This window comes from Dipodomys merriami, unplaced genomic scaffold (assembly GCF_024711535.1).
Source record: "Dipodomys merriami isolate MVZ:Mamm:240054 unplaced genomic scaffold, mDipMer1.0.p SCAF_148, whole genome shotgun sequence".
Lineage (NCBI taxonomy): Eukaryota > Metazoa > Chordata > Mammalia > Rodentia > Heteromyidae > Dipodomys > Dipodomys merriami.
In genome coordinates, this window is record NW_027202804.1 from 2,891,342 (window position 1) to 2,906,933 (window position 15,592).

The window sequence follows — 15,592 nt, forward strand, 5'->3', positions numbered from 1 at the left end:
AATAACCATCAAAAAGCTGGAAGTGGAACACAGGGACAGTGTTCAAATCCCAGGGCAGACACAAAAATAAGTTTTAAAAAGAGAAAAGTTCCCAGTAAGAGATGTGTTTCCATATAGTCCAGATTATCTGAGCCACATGAATACCCTGACACTGACCACCTCTATGATGAATGCCCTGACACTGACCACCTCTATGATGAATCCCTGACACTGACCACCTCTATGATGAATCCCTGACACTGACCATCTCTATGATGAATGCCCTGACACTGACCATCTCTATGATGAATCCCTGACACTGACCACCTCTATGATGAACGCCCTGACACTGACCACCTCTATGATGAATCCCTGACACTGACAACCTCTATGATCCCAGCCACTGCTCTCACTGCTGCCTCGGCCCCCAGAAGTCCCTCTCCTGGCCTACAGAGAAGCCACTATTCTAACCCATCCAAACAAGGTGAATAAAGGACACAGTCACACTCCAGTGCCTTTATAAGAGGAAGTTTTATTGTTAATTATTTACCTTAATAGTTTCAGAAAGAGGAACAGATTAGCTCAGTCCAACATGCTTGGCAGTTGGCAGAATCTAGTGAAGCCAAGTGTTCTGATTGCTAAGGATTTAATTTGGACGCCTTTAATACTTAGCCATCTAACACTTCAAACATAATCCAGAAATTAATGCATCATCGCCTTCCCTTTCACTTTAAGACAGCACCTACCTCACTTCATTATGGAAATGTCTTCATTAAATATGATTCCCAGAGATCAAGTTCCCTGGAGAATTCAGCCATGAGGACAGTGCACAGAAAGTAAAACTCAAAATAAAACTGTATAATTTACTAATCTAAGGAAACAAAACCTTCCAATATATTAAGAAATAAATCCAGTTACAAATGCACTAAGAGGTTCATGTGAAGAGGTTCTGGTATAACTGAAAATGGCCAGCTATTTACAAGATACACAAGCAGGAACGGTGCACCTAACCCAGCGCTGGCCCTCAGAAGCCAAAAGTGTTCTCTCCACTGTAGGCCACATACAAGAATCCATCTTCATCCTTTTCCTTCTCGTAAAGCTGTCCCATAGTTAGGCTTGAAAGAGAAAAACAAAAAATATCATTGAAAACTGAGTTTCAGATGTCAGAAGGAACAAGCCCAACCAAAGATAAGGCTGATCTCTCCAGGGTGCAGAGCTATGAGTCAGATTAGTATTTACTGCTTTATAGAATGACAACAGAGCTGTAAAAAGATAAAGACAAATTAGGTTTCAGTAAATAACAACCAGAATCAGTCTCCAGCCCTCAAACAGGCTGATCTGCCTCACTCTCACAGTGAATTTTTTTTTTTTGGGGGGGGGAAGGTCCAGTCGTGGGGCCTGAACACTATGTCCCTCAGCTCTTCAGCTCAAGGCTAGCACTCTACCACTGGAGCCACAGCGCTGCTTCCGGCTTTTTTCTTTTAGCTTATGTGGTGCTGAGGAATCGAACCCAGGGCCTCAGACATGCAAGGCAAGAGCTCTACCACTGAGCCTCACCTTCTCAGTCCCTCACAGTGAATTCTTTAAAATCTCATTTTTATTAGCAATGGAGAGAAGCTATGCTGGGGCTTGAACTCAGAGAGTCAGCCTGACCATGATTGAGTCATGCCCCTCCTGTTCAAGAAGTCAATTCCTTATATTAGGTACTTGAATACCTTTTAAATGTCAATGAGAAAATGAAATGAAGAGCCCAAGGAGGCCCTGGTAAGAATGTATTAGGCTCTGGGCTGGGAAGGTGGCCCAGTGGTAGAGTGCTTGTTTCCCATGCATGAGGCCCTGGGTTCGATTCCTCAGCACCACATAAACAGAAAAAGCTGGAAGTGGGTGCTGTGGCTCAAGTGGTGGAGTGCTAGCCTTGAGCTGAAGAGCTGAGGGACAGCACCCAAGCCCAGAGTTGAAGCCCCATGATGGACAAAAAAAACAAACAAACAAAAAAGAATATATTAGGCTCTCCAGGCTAAACTCAAAAGGTACAAATAATTTTTGTTTCTGCTGGTACTGAGACTTGAACTCAAGAGCCTTGTGCTTTTTTTTTTGTTTCCCCACTTATAGCTCATTTTCTACCACTTGAGCTTAATTGGAAATTAGGCCCTGCAGACTTTTCTGCCTAAACTGGCTTTGAACCAAGATCCTCAGATCTCAGCCTCCTGAGTAGCTAGTTAGGTGTAGAGCCATGAACCCAGACAGTTCATTCTTATGAAAGCTTTCTAGCCAAACCCCATAAATCCCCAGAGATCTACATCTGCATGACGAAGAGACCTTTGTAAATAATACAAATACAGTTTCTACTGTATTTGAGACACAAAGAAACCTGTCCTGGACTGGGGCTGGAACTCAGTGAACTCAGTGGTAGAGCACTCACCTAGCACACACAAGGCTCTGGGTTTGACATCCAGATTAAAACAACAACAACAAAAGGGCCCAGGTTTCCTAAGAGCCCTACAGGAATAGATTCCTTCAACTAAAACCTGTGGATGGGACAGCGGGCTTTCCGGAAGCTGTTAAACAGACTTCAGTGGAAACCCAAAGTAGTTCTGTCATAGAACTGAGTCGTCTCAGTGAGATGAGTAACACCTGCAATCTCAGACAAGCTCTGGCCACATGTCCATGTTTGAGAGGGATGACCTTGAGCGGCAGGGTCAGCCAGCTCACCAAGGCCTCACTGGAGACACCTGAGGCCCCTGCACAGACAGGTCAGGGTCAGAACAGAGGCTTTAATACTGGACCTAGTAAACCTAATGTCAACAGGGGAGATAAAGAGGAATCCAGGCCTCCGTGTGAAGAAGCGAGTGTCGGCTGCTGCTCTGCTGCTGGTGGGCTGACAGGAACATGGGTCTGATTTATCAGCGCAGAGGTTTTCCTTTTCTATTCTTCCCCAGTTGCAAGCTTAGCTCCGATAGCTATGCGGGTAGATGATTAAGCAGCAATGTGGGGGTGGATGAATATGAATATAAAATGGCTTATCAGCATCTTGTACAATTAAAAACTGTTTCCTCTGAGCATCTCTTAACCTGAAATTTGTAAAATAAAAACTGCCTGGATGGGCTGGGAAGTTGACTCAGTGGTAGAGTGCTTGCCTTGCATGCCGGAGGCCCTGGGTTCGATTCCCCCGCACCACATAAGCAAAGAGAAAAAAAGCCAGAAGTGGCACTGTGGCTCAAGTGGTGGAGCGCTAGCCTTGAGCTGAAGAGCTGAGGGACAGCGCCCAGGCCCAGAGTTCAGGCCCCACGACCGGACCCAAAAAAAAAAAAAAACAAAAACAAAAAAACTGCCTGGAACAGTTCTGCTCTGAAAGAAATATTCTATACCACTGCTATGTAACACAGCAGCCATTGGCTGCATTTAGCAGCTGAATGAATGTGGCTTGCCAGGGGCCCTGTGAGTAAACCAAGGCTCACCAATGCACGCAGCACTGGCCAAACCCACACTGGCCCCAACCAAGGGCAGGTCAGAGAGGCTATGCCATCCAGCCTGGTACTTGAAAGACTTAGTGTGCAAATACATCTCAAGTTTGATTACATATTGGAATGATTTTTAAAAATGGATATAGTGGGTTAAATTATTAATTTGAACCCAGAGCCTCATGTATGGTAGGCAAACATCTAACCACTTGGGCCACACCCCCAGTCTTTTTGTTTGTATTTTGAGACAAAATGTTGCTAACTTTGCCTGTGTGGGCTTCAAATTCAAGATCCTCCTCTGTCAGCCTCCAAAGGAGCTGTCATTACAGGTGTCCACTGGCACACCAAGCAAATTTTTAAACCATCTATTAGGTTTGTATGCCATGTCCGCTGATGACACGATCCTAGAACATTTTTACTTGGTGGGCAGGGAAGGGATACAAGGAGGAACCCAGCTCAAGAGAGCACCTATATTGCTAAGCCTCCACACCTTGACTGAAGAGCAAAATCATTAGGGAGGGACTGAGAACATGGCTTAGTGGTACAGTGCTCGCCTACTATGCTCGAAGCCCCGTGTTTGATTGCTCATTTCCACATAAACAGAAAAAGCCAGAAGTGCAGTCATGGCTCAAGTAGTAGAGCGTTGGGCTTGAGCAAAAGCTCAGGGAGCTGGGAAGGTGGCTCAGTGGTAGAGTGCTTGTCTTGCATCTATGCGGCCTGGGTTCAATTCCTCAGCACCACGTAAGCAGAAAAAGCTAGAAGTGGTGCTGTAGCTCAGGTGGTAGAGCGCTAGTGGTAGAGTCCTAGCCTTGAGCTGAAGAGCTCAGGGACAGCACCCAGGCCCAGAGTTCAGGCTCCAGGACCAAAAAAAAAAAAGAATCATTAGAGAGCTTTAAAACATTTCTTTGGCCGGGTGCTGGTGGCTCACGCCTGTAATCCTAGCTACTCAGGAGGCTGAGACCTGAGGATTGCGGTTCAAAGCCAGCCCGGGCAGCAGAGACCGTGAGACTCCTATCTCCAATAAACCACCAGAAAAAACCGGAAGTGGCGCTGTAGCTCAAGTGGTAGAGCGCTCGCCTTGAGCTGAAGAGCTGAGGGACAGCACCCAGGCCCAGAGTTCAAGCCCCACAACCGACCAAAAAACAAAAAAAAACATTTCTTTGTCCAAGCCCCACCCTGGTCAATTAAATCAGAATCTCTAAAGGTGGGACCTGACCATCAGTGTGCTTTAAGGCCAAGGATGATTCATTCCAGGTGTAGACAGGTTGAGAAGAAACATAGTTGTCCTTTTTAGGGGTGGGGAGATACTCAGCTCCAAGAGCCACGTGACCAGGAAGCAGGGCCGCTGAGCCAAGAGAGTGAAAAGACAGCAGTGTGCAGAAGGGCTGGAACACGCCCCGCTGGAGCTCACTGATTTTACCCACTTTTTTCTGAGACCCCTCCCCCCCCCCAGGATAAAGCTAAACCCTCAGAATAAACCTGGTCCTGTCCAGGGTGCCTTGTAGATTTCTCCGCTGCCATTACCAAACAGTCTGCAGGAGCAGACACTGTGCTCAGTTTTGACAATCCCTCCTGGTACTCTGTCACATTGGCTTCCACCTGCTCTTCCCTAACAAGCCAGAAGCTCTTAGCAAAACACATCTGAATCCTACTGCTGTTACAAATATTTGAGACGGCTGGGAAGGTGGCTCAGTGGTAGAGCACTTGCCTTGCATGCCTGAGGCCCTGGGTTCGATTCCTCAGCACCACATAAGCAAAAAGAAAAAAGCCGGAAGTGGGGCTGTGGCTCAAGTGGTAGAGCGCTAGCCTTGAGCTGAAGAGCTGAGGGACAGCGCCCAGGCCCAGAGTTCAGGCCCCATGACTGGACCCCCCCCCCCAAAAAAAAAAAAAACGTATTTGAGAAAGCTGGGCACAGGTAGCTCATATCTGTAATTCTAGCTTCTCGGGAGGCTGAGATCTGAGGATCACAGTTCAAAGCCAGCCCCAGCAGGAAAGTCTGTGAGACTCCTATCTCCAACTAACCACCAGAAATGGAGCTATTGCTCAAAATGATGGAGCATTAACTTTGCACAAAAAAACTCAGGGACAGTGCCCAGGCCCTGAGATCAAGCCCCATGACTGACAAAACAAAAAAACCTTGAGGGCTGAGAATGTGGCTGAGAATGCCTGCCTCGCCCACATGAAGCCCTGGGTCCAATTCCTCAGTATAAACAGAGAAGGCCAGTAGCGGTGCTAGGCTCAAGTGATAGAGTGCTAGCCTTGGGCAAAAGAAGCTCTCAGTGACAGTGTCCAGACAGGCAAAAAAAAAAAAAAAGAAGAGAAGGAGGAGGAGGAGGAGGAGGAGGAGGAGGAGGAGGAGAGGAAGAGGAAGAGGAAGAGGAAGAGGAAGAGGAAGAAGAAGAAGAAGAAGAAGAGGAAGAAGAAAAGAAAAACCAAACAAGAGCACCATCAACACCAGCGATCTGTGACTGATGCCGCCTGTACCCAACAGGGTAACCACTACCAAGGCAGTAGGGGCTACAACTGCTGATGAGTGGGCAGCCCATAATTATGTGGGTTTTGGTCCTTTCTAGTTTTAGGTTCCAGTCTTTGTGGTTTTTTTTTTTGTTGTTGTTTTTTTGTCGGCCGTGGGGCTTGAACTCTGGGCCTAGAACGCTCTACCACTTGAGCTACAGCACCACTTCCGGTTTTCTGGTGGTTTATTGGAGATAGGAGTCAGATCCTCAGATCTCAGCCTCCTGAGTAGCTAGGATTACAGGCGTGAGCCGCCGGGCAAGGTTCCAGATTTACCAGTTTATGATAATAAAAATCCTAATTATAATAGTATTCCAAATTCTGTTCTAAGTACAGTACCTAACTCTATCCTCTCATAATCCCTAGTCCAAAGTTAAGGCAAAAAACTAAATCCAAACTAAGGCATAAAGAGATCAAACGATTGTTACCAGAGGTCACAAAAATAGGTGACATTCTTAGGACCTGCCCGGCAGTGCTGCCTCCGGTGAATATACATACAGCTCACTCTCAAGTGCTTGTGCCAGCTCAGAGACCTGCCCTAGAACAGCACTTCTCACTCACACTCAGCGCTCACACATTTATACCAGTCACCTAGACACCAAGCGCTCAATTAAAGGCCACTGCAGCTGAGTCTACACGGCACACAGACTAATAAGGTCTCAGAAGTCTCGCCTTCATACCCTGTAATGGGACAATGAATTGTAATGCCTAATGACTTGGAGAGTCTAACATTATTCTGTCAAGCGGACTAGCGTAGAAGCCTGGACTATCACTTAGTAACAGAGCACTTGCCTAGTAGAAATAAGGCTCTGGGTTCCAGCCCCAGCACCACAGAAGAAAAAGAAAAATAAAGAAGCTTTGCATGGGTAAGAACTGCATTGTGTCTGTATAGTTGGGACACCCACTGGGTGAGACATCTGATAACCGCTCAATGCTGACACCTGCCTAACTTTGAGGCCTTCGGTGCACATATCTATACAGTGAAGTGATGTGAAAATAGCACAGGCTCAGAGCACATAAATGCAGTGTCAGAACAACTTGGACTTGAGCCAAAAAGAGCTGGCCCACAGAGTTTTAACCATGTTTTTATGGGTGTAGCTCAGTAGTAGAGTGCCTGACTAACATGCATGAGGCCCTGAGTTCAATCTCCAGCACCAAGGGGGAAAAAGAAGTTTTTACAGCGCCATTACCAGTGCATTCAAGGGAAAGGACAAAGGACAAAATGTGAGCCAGGCAGCAGGACATGTGTAGCCTTCTGCTACACATGTAGCCTTCTCCCCCTCAGAATCCACAGAACACAACACAAAGCACTGAGTGAGCAGGCCACTGCCGGAATGGCCAGTGTGACTGTTACAGAGACAGCTCCAACGCAGCTGTCCAGATACATTACCTCCTCTTGCTGAGGACTGGACACACCTAACAAGCGGCACTACAACCCAAGGCCTTCTGCCTAAATACCTAAAGTATACAAGACAGCCAAAGATAGCCCCCAGTCCCTCATATTATTACCACAGCACATACCTTGTGCATCTACATGTACAAATCCCAGAAGGAGGCTGCTCTGACTTCCAGGGCTCCGCTACTTCCCAAACTTCTGAGTCAGATGAGGAATAAAATGGGAAAAGCTAACGGCAAACTCAGGCGAAAGTGAGATAGGACCCAAACGGCTCTCTAAAGCTCTGTTCCCCCTCCTCCATTCAGGGTCACACAGATCCAGACAAAACTAACCAGTAATAAAGTCAAGTTCCAACAGGATCCATCCAAGAATGGCCATGACGCCCAGGGCAAACATTAGTTTTACTACTCAATAGCTTTATGGATTAGGGCAAGCTGACCCAGAACTATGTGGGTGCCCAATCCCAGCAGAACCTGTCCTCAGCCCCCAACTAAGGGCAGGTCCTGAGTTCCAGCCTGACTCATCAACTGGTCAGATTGATGAACACACCTGGCCAGCCATCTGCTGTGGAGCCTGTGTGTTCCCTGGATCAGAGCAAGATGTGATGATCATGGAGGTCAGGGCCCACTACCTGAAAATCCCAAAGATTCTAAAACAAACACGAACTCTTGGTTCTTCTTTAAACCTGAAATAAACCTGTTTTTGAGAGGTATTTACCTAGAAGTGATCAAAAGATGATCTAATTTAGGATCCAGAAATGATCTAATTTAAGCACAATACCTTTAGAAGACAAAAGCAACTGAACACCATCAGCACTGATTAAACAACACTGATTTCCCCATGTCAAATGGTAACATCTTAGAGACTTTTGGGAGCTGGTCCTGAGGGGCTTGACCTCTGGGACTGGCACTGTCCTTGAGCTCTTTTGCTCAAGGCTAGTGCTCTACCACTTGAGTGACAGCACCACTCCAGCTTTTTCTGTGACTTAATTGAAGAGTCACAGACTTTCCTGCCCAGGCTGGCTTTGAACCACGATCCTCAGATCTCAGCCTCCTGAGCAGCTAGGATTGCAGGCATGAGCCACAGGCACTTGGCTAAGATATTTAATAGCAAGTTCCTGTTTCTACTTTAAGAGGAAGGGAGGAAGCTAAGGAGGGAGGGAGACTGATTATTGCTGGTTCTAAACAAAGGCCTGAGACTACTGCCAGATCTGTGTTCCCCTTTCATAATTTCTCAGTTCTATCTACCTAGGCAGAGTTTCCCTTCTGTTTTTTGGCCTGATTTTTTTTTTTTTGTCGGCCGTGGGGCTTGAACTCTGGGCCTGGGTGCTGTCCCTCAGCTCTTCAGCTCAAGGCGAGCGCTCTACCACTTGAGCTACAGCGCCACTTCCGGTTTTCTGGTGGTTTATTGGAGATAGGAGTCTCACGGTCTCTCCTGCCCGGGCTGGCTTTGAACGGCGATCCTCAGATCTCAGCCTCCTGAGTAGCTAGGATTACAGGCGTGAGCCACCAGCGCCCAGGTTGGCCTGATTCTTGATGTGGGCACATAGCAGAGAATTCAATTCAACTTTCCAATAATAAGAACTCAAAAGGAATTCAGCACAACTCTTAGGGACTTGCTTCTCTATTTCTAGAGTCGTTATTTAACACTAACCTGATAATCATGACACTCTCCACCCATCATCTCCTGTCTTCACTCTCAAGGCAGAAATAGCAGAAATGATTGTTCACCTTCAGGCATATGTGATCCTTGTCAGCTGTCAGTCTGGGAGAGGAAGGGCTTCTGCAGGCCTAAATTCATCTTTCCTCTACACAATTTACACAACCTTGCAGCTGGCTGAGAGCAAAGGTTAAAAGAAGCTCCAGACTTCCCCAAGGAGGCTGCGAAGAGCTGGAGAAGAACTGCTAGATTGCCTTAGGGAGGAGATGGGACACGTGAGTGGGGGGGGGGGGGGGAGGAACTGGGGACCGAGTGGCAAAGCCTAGTGATATCACATGCCTTTTGTTTATAAACAAATGAGAATATTTCTTGTTTCCTTTTCTTTGGAGACTGGTACAGCCCAAAAGGTCTGGGAACTTGCTAAGTAGCCAATAAACACTAGCAATCTTCCAACCTCAGCCTCAGTAGTGCTGGGATGCTAGGGCTGTACCATCACACAGCTGGAGGCTGAGATCTGGTTCAAAGCCAGCCCAGGCAAGAAAGTCTTCAACTTTTATTTCCAATTAGCCACCAGAAAATCAGAAGCAGAGCCATGGCTCAAAGTGACAGAGTTATAGCCTTGGAGCTCAGGTTCAGAGCCCAGGCCTGAGTTCAGTCCCCACATTTGACAAGAAAAAAAGAAGAGAGAATAAAAAACCAAAGACTTGAGGGGCATGGTTCAAATGGTAGAGTGACTGCACAGTAAACGTGAGGCCCTGAGTTCAAAGCTCACTATGGAGCCAGCCGCTGGTGGCTCACGCCTGTAATCCTAGCTACTCAGGAGGCTAAGATCTGAGGATTGCGGTTCAAAGCCAGCCCGGGCAGGAGAGACCGTGAGACTCCTATCTCCAATAAACCACCAGAAAACCGGAAGTGGCGCTGTAGCTCAAGTGGTAGAGCGCTCGCCTTGAGCTGAAGAGCTGAAGGACAGTGCCCAGGCCCAGAGTTCAAGCCCCACGACCGACAAAAAAAAAAAAAAAAGCTCACTATGGTAAAAAAAAAAAAAAAAAAAAAAAAGGAATGAAACTCCAAAATGATTGAAAAATAGCTGTATCAAGAGAGGGACACAAGAAGTCATTAACTGGGGCCTTGGTGTTCTCTCCACACCTTGCAAAGTCAAGATTTGAGTTCCTAGTAACTTTGTGACTTGGGTCACTTGTAATCCATTTTCAATAGATTCTCACTGGACTGGAAAGGCAAATGGGATGTAGAAAATGGCCCTGGCCTTGCAGCAGCCGAGGCCCTCACTTTCAATTTCCAATTCTATTTATAGTTCAGCAGGGAGGGGGTAGCTAATGACTTACAGTCATTGTATTTGCTAGATTACCAGGGAATTATCAGAGTAATCTCAAGGTCTTAATGAAACCTGTTTAATTTCCTGGAGAGATACCAGAGGATCCACATTGAGGAAAATAAATTCAAGTGCCTTAGGTCCTGTTCCCCTACTTCTTCCTACTAAGCCACCACCTCCAGGAAGGAGGAAGTGGGGTCACCAAGGCACTACAGAGTGCCAAGTGACACGGGAGACAACTTGCCTCCCCTAGTAACTTAAGGGAAGCTGAGAATAACCCCACAGATTTCCAGACTTCCTCTCTAGTGAAGAATGCACCCAGCAGTACACTGTCAAGAGGCCTGGGAAGGAAGGCTTAGAAGATCCCAATGGTGACAAGATCGCCACACTTCCAAAGCATAGCTGTAGCTGACCAAGGCACCCACCCACTAGGCAGGACCTGGACACTGGCCTTGAGGAAGGAACTTCATCAATTTCCTCTCTACCAAATACCATCAAGTATAGGTGGTAGAGGCCGAAAAAGGATGTTAGACAAAATATTAGCTAGAGATCTTTACCTTTAATAGAAATAAACTCTGGAATTTGGCTCAGGTCTCTTCTGGAGCTTTTGGGATTATTGGCAGAACATAAACTGAAGATAACTTAAAACCTAGTTGAGGTCAGATAAGATTTGGTCAGGAATCACCCCTGAGGGGAGAAGGGGTGCCAGAATCAGTCTTGAGACTTAGATATACCCAATCAGTAATTCAAAGAAACCACCGAGGGTTTGGACTGAGCCATTTTATTTTCCTGTTTCCATAGGGAACTAAAACCAGCTGTCAACTAGACCAAAGAGGGGAATTATAATGCCCCTGCCTAAGTATGAACAACAAATTATAATCCCAAAGATTGCAGTCACTGTGACAACAGTCAAGTGGTGCCAAAGGACTGTAAGTCCATAGAGATTTCAGAGCCGTTTCCTAGATAGCAGCCATTTTATCAGACTTCAGGACCAAAGGATACTGATTCACAATGGCAAACAGCTACTGTTAGTGAGTAAGCAAGATGAGTAACTGAAGGAACACTTGGCAGGGCCTACAAGCCCCTAATGAAGAGCAACAGGGATGAATTATGCTGCTATGCTTTTTAACTCTACCTCAAACTGGCATCAAACTCTCAATACGTGTACCACCATTGCCTCCCAAGTGGTAAAATTACAGGTATGTCACCTAGCCCAACTTGTTCTGTTTTCTTTCTTGTTCTGTTCTGTTTCTATGGTACTTACACATGTATTGTACCCCTTTATTGTTTTTCTTGAACTGCTGATGTCAGGGTATATAAATTTTACAGTAAATATTTCTAAGAGCTGTCAGACATCCAAAGTTTCAAGTTCTATAAGCAGCCAAGCAGATGGTTAAAGCCAGAAAGCTCATTAGTAAACCCTCTCACCTGGACTGTGGGACTGTCTTATCCACAAACAGGAAGATTGCCTTCTCGGAAGGAAGCTGGATCCTTTTCCTGATGATCCACATGAACTGAGCCACAGTGATGTCAGACGGAACCAAGTACTTCCGCTTGTCAATGTCAACAATCTGAGAGCCTGAGACTTTTTCCACAATCACCTGGGAAAGTAAAGAGAGTTCAGGGGCTGGGTTGTAGCTCAGTGGAGAAGCACTACTCTAGCAAGCACAGGACCTACATTAGATCCTTAGCACGGCAAAAAGTATCTTAAAAGAGATAGAGGCCAGGCAATAGTGGATCAGGCCTATAGTACTATCTACTCAAGAGGCAGAGATCTGAGGATCACAGTTCAAACCCAGAGATACTTATCTCCAATTAACCACCAGAAAACCGGAAGTAGCCCTGGCTCAAAAGTGGTAGAGCACTAACCTTGAGCAAAAGACCTCAGGGACAGCACCCAGGCCCCGAGTTCAAGCTGGATGACAGACCAGAAAAAAAAAGGGGGGGGGCAGGGGAGACCGAAGAGAGGAGAGACAGAATCAGGATTGGATTTTCTAAAGGGAGGCTCCCGCCTCACTGTCAGGAGGTAATGAGCAGTGTGGGCAAGGAGCTGAGTGGGAAACTGCAAAGCAGCATGAGAAAATATGCCCAAGGCTTAACTCACACACTCTGGAGGCTAAGAATTGATATAAATGTGTCATAGGGAAACGGTAAGTGCTTTTTTGTGGTCAATTATACCTCTCATCCCGATCTCAGCATGTATAAGAGAAACACAGTTACTAAGCTTTTCAATATATAATCTGAGCCAACACAGTATCTGATGGTATTCGGGTGCCAGTACCTCACTTCTGTACTCCTAGCTACTCAGGAGACTGAGACCTGAAAATCCCAGTTCAGGGTCAGCCTGGACAGAAAAACCTGAGACTATCTCTAATCAACCAGCAAGAAGTCAGAATGAAGGTGTAGCTGAATTGGCAGAACATGAGTCTTGAGAAAAAAGCAAGAGCAGGAGGCTATAAGTTTAAACTGTAGTACCTACCCAAAAGAAAAAAGATCTGGTGAGGACTTAGTTTATAGCCTGTTACTCCAGCACCCAGAATGTATCCACATTACTGGATAAATAAGTTCCCAAGGAACACAAGAAACAAGAATGGCTGAGCAGGCACTGGTGGCTCATGGCTCATGCCTATAATCCTAGCTACTCATGAGGCTGAGATCTGAGGATCCCAATTCAAAGCCAGCCCAGGTAGGAAACTGTGTAAGACTTATCTCCAATTAACCACCAGAAAGCCAAAGTGGCACCGTGGCTCAAAGTAGTAGAATACTAGCCTTGAGGAAAAAAGCTCAGGGACAGTGCCCAAGGCCCTGAATTCAAGCCCCAAGACAGAAAAAATAAAAAATAACATAAAAGGATGGCTGGACCAATGGATATGCCCTAGCATGCCCAGCAGCCAAAACACCAGATCTTCACATTTGGGCCTGTTGCTTCTCTGTAAAAGGGTTGTGAATTTGTCAATCTAACTTTCTCCCCAAAGGCATTGTTTACAAGAAAACACCACCAAGGAAAGACCTTCAAAAATGCATAAGGCTCACAGAAACTATCTCCACTACCAGACAGAAAACATTACTTACCTACTGCCAAAGAAAGAACCTTTTTGGATCTTTTGGTTAAGCAAGATGACAGTCTCAAGGTGAAGAAAAGTTACAAGATAGAGGCTCCCGATTTTAAAAGATGTCCTGAGACTAAAGTACCACTTCCAAGACCCAAGTGACACTTCTCCTCCACCAGCGTTCCCAAAAGTGGCAGCGACTAGTCGCCCTGTCCTAGAACTTCTTTCTTACATAATTGGCTAGGGAGCCGACAGCTTACTGGCCTAGATCGGGGTATTCAGCACTGAGGCACCTGAACAGCACCAGGCAAGACCCTCAGGCCGCGGGTCCCCGGCCTCGACGGGCCCCGACGCGGACTGGCCGGTCACTAGCGAGGGCTGGAACCTCAACTTTCCAACTGTTGAGCGGCCCGGAGCCCGGCGGCGGCTCCGACTCCGGGGGTGCCAGTGGGGCGAGGGGGCGGGGAGTTCCGACACTCACCGGAACGCGGTCGGGGTACTTCGCTCGGATCTTCGCGGATTCCACGCATCTGTGTTCTAAGAGAGAGACACGGGGGGCTGTGCGGCGTCCGCCCGCCGGCGGGCTCCGGGTCCCCGGGCGTCCTCCGCCCTCCTCCCCCTCCACGACCTGCGCACGCCCGCGCTCCCGTCCCGGTATCCCCGCGCAGCCGCGCTCCTCAGGCCCCGGGCTCCCCGGAGGCGCCCGGATGGCAGCAGCGGGTCGGGGCGCCGCCGCCCAGCCCGGCGGCCCCGCGGCGACCCAGGCCCCGGCCCGGCACCCGCCCCGCCCGACTGGGCCCCGGGGCGGCCCGGGTGGGGGAGGGGGCCGGCCGAGCTCCGGCCCCGGGCCCGGCTGGCAGCCGCGCACCTACCCAGGGAGTGGTCCTCCTTGAACATCCACTTCATGGCGGCGGCGGGGAAGGGGCAGAGCCGGCTCTCGGAGCCGCGGAGTCCGGCGAACCGACCACAACAACAACGACGGCGGAGGCGGCGGCGACAGCGACTACACGGCAGGCGGGACTTCCGGCTGCTGAAGCTTAGCAACCGGCCGGGGGCGTGGCTTCCGGCGCCGTTTGCTGTGACGTAGAGCAGGGGCGGGCCCTCACGCGAAGGGGCGGGGCTTGTGAGGGGGCCCCGGAGGGTCTCCGGGAAACCCAGGCGGTGCGGTCGGGGTGTACGCGGGGTGGGTGTCAGCCACCGAGGAAACGTTGCGGAGCCGCCGACGGGAGTGGGGTTTCGGGGTTGTGGGTGGAGGGTAGGGTGCGATTGCCAGCACACTGAGGCGCTTCGTGGGAAAGTGTGCAAAGGATGTTTGAGGGCTTGAGAAACCTCTGGCGGCTGGCTAGGTAAGGAGGGCGCTGGGGATGTCGGCGATCTGGGGGACCCGGTTTGGTGTGGTCACTGATGACGAGGGGGTCCGGTATTGAAGTCAGACACCGTACGTTCCCGTGGACCTGAAACAATTGATTCTAACAAACGCCATTTTCTTCCTTTATTTGTAAGCAAATGTTAAGATACACATTTAAGAAAAAGTACAACAAATCTGGGCGTGCCCCACCTTAGAGCGGAGACCCCGCGTCCGGGGATCGGAAGAGGCGCGGTGCAGGTTAGCCGGGCGTCTCTGCAGGGCCGGCGTCCACGATCGCCAGTGGGCGTGACCCAGCAATCCCCTCGGGCTGCCGGCCTGAGTCACCCGCCGAGACACGTGCCCTGAGATTCTTCGGGCAGTGTTGGGCAAGTTCTTGGGAAGTCTGGCTGTGTCACCATCTGTCTCTGAGCCGGTGAGCGCGTAACTAGAATATTCACTTAATTGAGCACATGATCACCTGGCACGTGCTTGTGTTGTGATGCACCCGTCGGAACGTAGTCATTCATTATCTCCTGTGGTTGTAATTCCTGAAGGATGCTGTGGAATCTAGCTTCGTTCTGAAAATGTTTTTGTTGTCTCCAGATTTGTGTTGAGTCGGTTGGGAGGTGTGGGTGAGAATGTTGGAAGGAGTGACATTAAGACCCATTGTATTTACACAGTGCGTTGTTGAATGACATTGAATGACAACTCTTTTATACACTAAAGATAATAAAAGTATTTTTAAAAGATTATGTGTCTCGGCAACCAGGATAAGTTTTCTTTAATGAGATGAAAAAAATCCTTTGAGGGGGCTGGGAAGGTGGCTCAGTGGTAGAGCGCTTGCCTTGCATGCAT

The 15,592-nt window shown here is 48.3% G+C and overlaps 1 protein-coding gene across 1 annotated transcript; it reads right to left on the reverse strand.

Moving 5' to 3' along the window:
* Positions 1-491: 491 nt before the first annotated feature.
* On the reverse strand, positions 492-14,423 carry LOC138826699 (gamma-aminobutyric acid receptor-associated protein-like 2). Its single transcript, XM_070021946.1, has 4 exons — positions 14,262-14,423; positions 13,871-13,926; positions 11,768-11,940; positions 492-1,094 (listed from the first exon to the last, which is right to left on the reverse strand). Exons 1-4 carry the CDS (start codon positions 14,293-14,295, stop codon positions 1,004-1,006), a joined length of 354 nt encoding a protein of 117 aa, XP_069878047.1. The 5' UTR covers positions 14,296-14,423; the 3' UTR covers positions 492-1,003.
* Between the last annotated feature and the right edge of the window lie 1,169 nt (positions 14,424-15,592).

Excerpts from the sequence above, each read along its gene's own strand:
- LOC138826699 (XM_070021946.1), bottom strand. The coding sequence starts at position 14,295 with ATGAAGTGGATGTTCAAGGAGGACCACTCCCTGG. Across the intron at positions 13,927-14,261 it reads CAAGGAGGACCACTCCCTGG|AACACAGATGCGTGGAATCC; the intron begins GTAGGTGCGCGG and ends TCTCTCTCTTAG. Across the intron at positions 1,095-11,767 it reads AAGACAGTCCCACAGTCCAG|CCTAACTATGGGACAGCTTT; the intron begins GTGAGAGGGTTT and ends TTCTCTTTCAAG.